The 8314-nt window shown below is 43.3% G+C and overlaps 1 protein-coding gene across 1 annotated transcript; it reads left to right on the plus strand.

Annotated features, from left to right (window-relative positions):
- Positions 1-1028: 1028 nt before the first annotated feature.
- On the plus strand, positions 1029-6524 carry LOC307243959 (putative methyltransferase; the record flags this gene model as incomplete). Its single annotated transcript, XM_080018929.1, has 6 exons — positions 1029-1139; positions 3530-3690; positions 4321-4537; positions 5091-5194; positions 5841-5978; positions 6428-6524. 6 exons carry the CDS (start codon positions 1029-1031, stop codon positions 6522-6524), a joined length of 828 nt encoding a protein of 275 aa, XP_079875055.1.
- Positions 6525-8314: the final 1790 nt, after the last annotated feature.

Raw genomic sequence — 8314 nt, forward strand, 5'->3', positions numbered from 1 at the left:
AAAATAACCTGTATTTGTAGAGCAACTTTCCCTTTTCATGTAAGCCTCAGTGCTTTACTTTAAAAGAAGGCCGTCAGATACTGACAATAAAAGTAAGGCGAGCTGCATTTACCAAGTGGAATAATAAAAGCAACATTTAAAACAGGGTAAGAATAAGCGTTACTCAGCAAATTATTTTCTTATTTCAATGGCGTCTTGGATTTTACTGTCATGACACGCAAAAGGCACTAAATCAAATAAACCCATGTGCTGCCTTTTCTTCCCCAATTCCTGTTTCTTTCCTAGAATCTCAGACACACATGCACATAAACATCCCCCAAGGGGCTCACACCCCGTCTCTTCTCCTACATCCCATATCTTACTGTGCCTCTATCTTACCCCGAAACTGTTTCAAACACGCCATCTTTTTAAGACCGACCTTCTTCAAACATTAAAACGATAAAAAAATCAATCTAAAAACAACCAGGAAGACTTATTCAAGGACCAAAGCTTTAAGCTTCCACGAGGAGTCCGGCAGCTTCGCCGAACAGGAACAAAGTGTCGCTCTGTCACATCAGTGACCCCTCCCCTGGGGGGCCCGGGATTAACACACACACACACACACATTCCATCAAGTCACATGAGTCCACATGCAATCACAGCAGGACGCTCACTGTGCTGTGGGTACGATGCACAATTTCCATTTTAAGGCTGAAACCTTCCCAACGCTCTGGCCTATGAATGAAAACACCCTGAATCTAAAGACCCGACGGCTTGTTCTCTTATTAGAAGGGACCGCCCTTGCCCCAGTTTCTCCCATTGATTCTCTTTGCCCCCCCCCCCGTCCCCTTGTGCCGAGGGTGCGAGCGAGAACATTTTTTAACTCTTCAGGGGCAGATCCACCGGTGGAGAGGTTATAGCAGCAGTTTAGGCGCCGACGTCTCAGACCCCCTGGATCGGTGCAGGAGGCTGTATCGAGAGCGAGGGAGGGAGCTCAGTGTCCCCCCCGGCTTGCACTGAGCAAACCACCCGACGGACGGAAAGCATCGATGGCGTACCGCCTGTTTGAGGGCAAGGAGCACGCGGCGTCCTACGTGAAGTTCAGGACCTCTCCGTCCAACGAGCTGGTGCAGCGGCTGATCGACTTTGTGGAGAAGCAGGTAGGGGGAGAATAGAGTTTTTATAAAAAAAAAAACCTGTGTTTAGTGCATGAGATCTCCTGATTCCAGTGGCAGAAGCAGAAAGAAAACTGGAAGACAATTCAAAACTGGAAGACAATTCAATGAACAAAACAATAAACAAACAAACAAACAAATAAACAAATAAATAAATAAATAAATACATACATACATATTAGTAATAATGATACAGTAATCATGACACTAACGAAAATTTTAAATAACAAAATGACAGTAAAAAATGAAAAAATTATAAACCACAGAAGAAGAAAAGGCCCCAAAGGGAAAATACACCCACTTATATCAGCACAGCGAGGAATCAACCAAACACAGTGCAAAAGGTGACATTTGCGTCTAAAGCAGAGCAAGTGATGTAGAGAGAGAGGGGGGGGGGGGGGGGGTGGAGGGATGTTCTAGCCATGGACTTTTCTTTGCGGTGTCCGTTTGAAAAGCCCTCGGTCTCGTCGAGCGCGATTCACAGTCGGCGCACGAGCATTCGTAGTTGACGCGTTGCCGCGGAGACGTCCTCCTGAACGACGGGGGGGGGGGGGGGGGGGGGGGGGGGGGGGCACACGGCCAGGGGAAACCGGAAGAACTGCTGCAAACATTCCAAACAAGCAGGCCCATGCAAGAGGGGCAGGTGCTCACGGTAAAAAAAAAAGAAAAGGGGGCACATGGAACGAGATTTTAAAAAAGGCCATTTCCAGCGTCGCCTGTTGAAATTTAGCAACCCTTATACGTGACCGGTGACGTCAGCCTGGACACCAATTCCACCAATAGACACTGGTGCACCTCGTGAATATTCACACCTTGCCCAGAAAATAAATCTGCTTGTCGTCCGGACTTCCTCTTCTCATTTTTCCTACCGGAGAAATAAAGTTGTTTTATTCTGGAATATGTGACTCGTTAAAACACTATTGTCGCCACGTTGTCCTCCTGCCGTGTTTATGTTAAATGATGTCGGGAAAGGAATTATTGTCTTTTTTTTCCCCACTAAAACCACACAGCGGTGCTGCTTCCATTTGGCTGTTATTTGCGCTGGTAATATTCAATTTTATTCAAAGTTGACAATTAATATTCGGATTAAAAAAATAAAAATAAATAACACTCCGCTTTGCGATTGCCATGAACCTCGCCCCATCGAACTGTTCGACTTGAACGGGGGTCCGTCAGGTTGGGGACCCCTCTTTTAGTCCATATATAATTAAATTGTTTCCAACTTAATCTCGATGCCAGTTCACGCCTAAAAACAACGACAACGAAAAAACCCGGCTGATGAAAAGGGCACCGCGGACATCAAGGGGCAGGGGGCCAGGTGCTCGGGCCTTGGCCGCGAGAGCTGGGATGGGTCGGCTTTTTCCCGCCGCATATTTTCCGGTTCATTTCCTCTGGCTGAGGAGGCTCTGAAATATGTAAATGTATAGATCACATCATCTTCCAACTACGAAGACCAATGACGGACAGTTTTTGTTGTGAAGCATCGGCGAGCATCGCACTTTGCTTCTGTTTTTATCACGTCCGTGCTAAAATGGACTCGACCCTGCCCTCTAGCGTTTGGGGGGGGTCTACGTACGTAATCACCGACGCAGAAACCATAAAAACGAGCGCCAGCGTAGACACGGCGTACCTACAAATAAAAAGTTATTATTAGTTTTATTATTATCATTATTATTATTTACAGAGACGTAATTAACAAAATGTAGACACCCATTCAATCCTAAAAATAAAGGTCATTATTATTATTATTGTTATCATTATTATTATCATCATCATAATAATTATTTACAGTGACTTAATAAAAAAAAATAAAAAACCTATGCGTGGAAGATGACTTGGGAGGTTGCTGTTGCCTGGTGAGGTTTATAACATGAGGCACTGGATGAAAAATGTCAAAGTCCACGTTCGATCTAAGGTCCTGGTGGAGACGTCTCCAGGGCCGACCCCGCCCCTGCACTTCCATATCGTTTGATTGAAAGCGTTTTTCCACTCACAGTGTGACCTGGTGTCATGCGGCACAAATCACATGGTCAGAACACGTGGGAACATTTTTTGAGAAGTTAATCTGACAGGTATAAAAATGTATATGACGTATGTAAATGAATGTGTGTGTGTGTGTATATATATATATATATATATATATATACATATATTATAAAGAAATATAGAAATAAATGTGTTACTTTAAAATAAATATGCTGAATAAATGAATTTTTCATTAATCTGTTTGTGTGTTGCTTTGGCAACTGCTCCGCTCTGGAGAGTGGAACAGGAACAACCACACGCGACTGAAAAATCGCTTCTGGTGTGAACGTACCCGCAGCGCTGGCTGTTCACCGCGTGCCGGGGCGTGTTCGGCGCTGTTTTCCCCGCAGGAGGGGAAGCCTCTGGGCGTGGCCGTGGACGTGGGCTGTGGCTCGGGTCAGGGCACGGTGCTGCTCGCCAAGCACTTCGCCTCCGTGCTGGGGACGGACGTCAGCGCCGCCCAGATCGACATGGCCATGACGCACGCCGCCGCCCCCAACATCACGTACAGGTGCCCCACCCCGTTAGGTGCGATAGCAGAAGCTCAGATTTGTTTAAATCAATCAATTATGAACTTTTACCATTTGAAAATTTGATTAAATGTGTTTAGAATTATACAATTCGTTATAACATTTGAAAATTGTATGAATTGCCATGAATGATATGAAATAAGTTCATAATTAATTTATTTACTAAAAAGACATTTATTTGAATATGTATTATTTCAATCTAAACATAATTTAAAAAATAATAATAAATAAAGAATCTAAACTTGTGTTCATTTCCATTCATTCCACTGTGTTGACAGCACCTTCTGTGACAAATATGTGTTTGAAAGCAAAAGTGTTCTCATGGCCTTTACAAACAGTCAAATACTTTTTTAGGGTAAAATGTAAAAATCCTCTAACTTTCTCAAGGGCAAACACATCCAAATTGTTCTGCAGGTGCTTTGAGTCATTGACACGTTATTTGCCTGAACGGACTTCTGGTTAAACATTGGTCAGGGACCTTTATCTACCGCATCTTATAAAAGTCACCCGGCGCGCACCAAACGGTGTTCTGTCCGATCCAAATCCCAAATAAAAAGGCCTTTCCCTCCGCTGGTCTGGAGTGTGAGCGCAGTTCCTCCCTCCGTCTCCAGGCAGAGCCCGGCGGAGCAGCTGCCCTGCGAGGACGCCTCGGTGGACCTGCTGAGCGCCATGTCGGCCTTCCACTGGTTCGACCGGCCCCGCTTCCTGCGGGAGGCGCACCGGGTCCTCCGGCCCCGCGGCTGCCTGGCGCTGCTCAACTACGTCATGGACATGGAGCTGCACCGCCCGGACTGCGGCCCGGACGCTCTGAACCAAGTCTGCAAAGAGGTGCCGACACCAAAGGGCTTTACACCAAATCCGTCGCCGTGTGCGACGGCCTGGTGGCGGTCGGATGGACGGCGTCTGGGTTTCCCGTCGCAAAAAATGTCGGGGAGAATGGGAGAGCTTGTGTTGTCTGGAACAACAAGTAGTTCGAACAACTCGACAAATCCCTTCATATAGTGTTTGAAAAGAGCAAACAGAAACTTGTATAAATTTGTTCATATTAATACAAATATCTGCAAAGAGATTGTGATGCTATGAGACTACAACTGGCACGGCCAGTCAAGCTATAGCAGCTTCACCTTTCACATAGAAACCAACTGCACCCCGTCGTCTTAACCCCCAAACCGTCAAGGGAAAACTCCCCGGGATTAACAATGGAACAAATAAAAATAAAAATAAAAAAGGGTCCCCGAAACGACGGGTCCCCGTTCCATGACCGCAAGGTTTAGTTTCCAGGTTATGCAACATTCTATTTCACGGGGAGTTTTTTTTTTGTGGGGGGGAGGGGGTTCTATGGAAACAGTAAAGTCTGTGTCGCTTTTGCCGTTTCCCTCAGTTCTACGAGGCGCTGCGGCCGTACCGCAGTCCGCACCTCAGCGGCCACTCCATCGACCTGTACCGGGAGGCGTTCCAGGCCCTGCCGTACCCGGACAAGGAGTGGTGAGCCAGGACCAAACCTCTGGAGATCACACACTGTACTACACACAATAATTATACAACTACACATAATAATAATAATAATAATAATAATAATAATAATAATAATAATAATGTGGACACTGGCCCCTCAGAATAAAATAAAATTAAACAGTTCACCATTGATGTTTTTGCTCACTTTTTACATTTTATCCACTCATTTGACAATATACGAGAGGTAGTATTGAATCCCAAAGATGAATAATGTCACAAATAAGCCATCTGATGAATGAAGGCTTAATTCAATTACCAAGTTAAAAACATAGTGAGTCAAAAAATGTTGATAATGAAAAAGTCACGATATTTTAATAATAAATAAAGTTTTTTGGTCTCCTTTTTAACCATTATTTTCATATTTAACTTCATATTGTCTTTCATTTATCACTTTCCCATCCATCCATTTATAAATGCTATATGTTCATCAAGCGTCAAATATTCGTATAAACCACCAATTTGTTTACTATGTTTTGTGTGTGTGTGTGTGTGTGTGTGTGCGTGCGTGCGTGCGTGCGTGCGTGCGTGCGTGTGTGTGTGTGTGTGTGTGTGTGTGTTTGTGTGTACACGTGTGTGCGCACGTGTGCATGTGCGCGTGGGCATGTGTGTGTTCCAGGAACGAGTGTGTGCGTGTGAGGAAGCCGATGCCTCTCTCCAGCTACGTGGGGATGGTGGAGTCCTTCTCCAGCTTTCAGGCTCTGCTCCGAAAAAACCCACAAGAGGCTGAGGAGCTGTCCAGCAACATCACACAGAGGTACACACACACACACACACACACACACACACACACACACACACACACACACACACACACACACACACTTTTTTTACATTTAAAAAAAATAAAAATAAAATAAAAAGAAAGTGCAATCCCTGATGTGCAATGTGTCAAGATATGTGCAATTCACTTAGTACTATCTGGTTCTTATTTATGGTGATTTATTTTTTATTTTTATGCTTCTATATATTTTATATTGTTTATAGTGTGTACTCAATATGCTCTTTATTTACCTCTGTTCTAACGACACCTCAACTGTGTCCATAACCGTTAGGTTAGGTAGGTTATGACCTCCGGGATGGACCACTTGTAAGATAACCGTAATAATATTATTTATGGTAATTATGTATTATGGCAATAGTTATTATGTATACATATAATAATAATAATAATAATAATAATAATAATACACGTCCTCCTCTCAGGTTGATGTCAGTGATGAAGGTCACCTCTCCAGACACTGAGGTGGTGGTGGAGGTGAAGTACTTCTACCTGTTGGCCTGCAAACCAGCAGAGGACTGACCGGGACTTCTGCTGAGCGCCTGAGAAATTATGCAAAAGACACATAGATAGGTAGTTAAATGTTCTTTCTTTATCGCAGTGCTGTTCCTGAAAAGCAACAACATGCGTCCCAGACTGACTGAAATCACTTCGATCTTAGATCTTTGTCACTGAAGCAAATTTGCTTTGAAATAATTAAAACAGAAGTAAAAGAGCATCCATTTGAACTGAAAACAGTATCTGAAGTTCTGCGATGCTTGTATTGTCCTCTAATGTATATAGTCTATGTAGCTTACAGATATATCTCAGTTCGTCTTTTGGTCTTCAGTCACTTTGTTTTTTGACAATTTATCTCAGTATCAGGGAGCCATTGAGTCAAACTTCGAACGCTACTGGAAAAAAAAAGTATTAATCCTGTTTTTCTTGTGTTTATTGTTCAATTTATTAAATGATAACATCATGTTTAATATAGAATAACTGACTGGCTTTGCTATTTGGCAAATAACACAATTGGGAATTATGTCTCAGGTCCATAACTATTATTTTTGGATTGAAAAGTGTTTTTCCGATGTGTAAAGATATACTGTACCTTTACGCTTCCCTCACAATAGGAAACCTAGAGGATTTTTAGGAAAGGCCATTTTTCTGATTTATTTAACATCAGCCCCTGAGAAGGTCTGTACTCCAGTTTGATATATATATTTTTCCAAATTATATTAATCAACTACAATATTTAAAGGGGACCTATTATGCTTTTCCTTATTTTCTATATTGTTACACTGTTCATATTAGGTGTGGCCAAAGTGTCAAATAATGAGGTCAACTAATGACAAAGTGACGGCTGTGAACAAAACGCTCAGGGTCCGACCGTTCTGAATGCTCCATTTCCAAAAGTTTTTTCTACTTTGCGCGATGATTTCTTTACATGGCCATCCGCTCAATTCCATCCACTGTGCGTTTCTCCAAACCAAAACCAATAGAACAGTGGGTTTTCATTGTAGATTTATCTATTTATTTTATTTTATTTTCCAACATTTACATGAAACAAAAACCCCTGTGCGGTGTCCGCATCTCCCCCAAACTTGGAGAACGGCAACGGAAGTGGGAACAAACTTTAAAACCAAGTCTTGTAGTATGTGACAAATAACCTCCTGAATCTTGAATCTTGAAATATGAGTGAATATTCGACAACGGGATTGTTTTATTTCTTGCCGTGAATTTGTTCAGAAACCGATTTTGGCGGACTGACCGGGTGAAATCAGAGAAGTTTATCGAGTAGATACGATAAAACCCGGACGCCATGCTCAAGACCCATTGGCTCACATGACTCGGGGCCTCGCCGAGGGGGGCTCCACCCACTGAAACAGCCCGTTTTTTTGGACGGGGTTAGGGTCGGACGCACGTTGCGACGGCCCATGAAGACGCATAATCTCAGTGGTGTTTTCAGCAAAACCAAAAGCCTCAAATCACGTGTGGGAGAAGGAGCACAATAGGTCCCCTTTGAAAACGTTGACTACTAACTGCACAGGCAGCGCAGCCATTTGACCACGAGAGGGCGGCATCTCCACGCTCCACTTGTGAAACACTAGGGCCGCGCCTGTTTATCACCGTTGGGGTTCGTTGCTCTGCTCCTAACCACACCGGTACTATCGACGACGGGTATAACAGGCATAATAACAGCAATAATAATAATAATAATAATAATAATATGCATTATTATAACAAAAATAAAATAAATTATAAAATGACATTGCGAGTATGTAAAGCGACTCGGCCCTTATGACTCCAACGCAGTGAAACCCCAGAAAACT

Source organism: Zeus faber, assembly GCF_960531495.2.
Source record: "Zeus faber genome assembly, chromosome: 18".
Taxonomy (NCBI): Eukaryota; Metazoa; Chordata; class Actinopteri; order Zeiformes; family Zeidae; genus Zeus; species Zeus faber.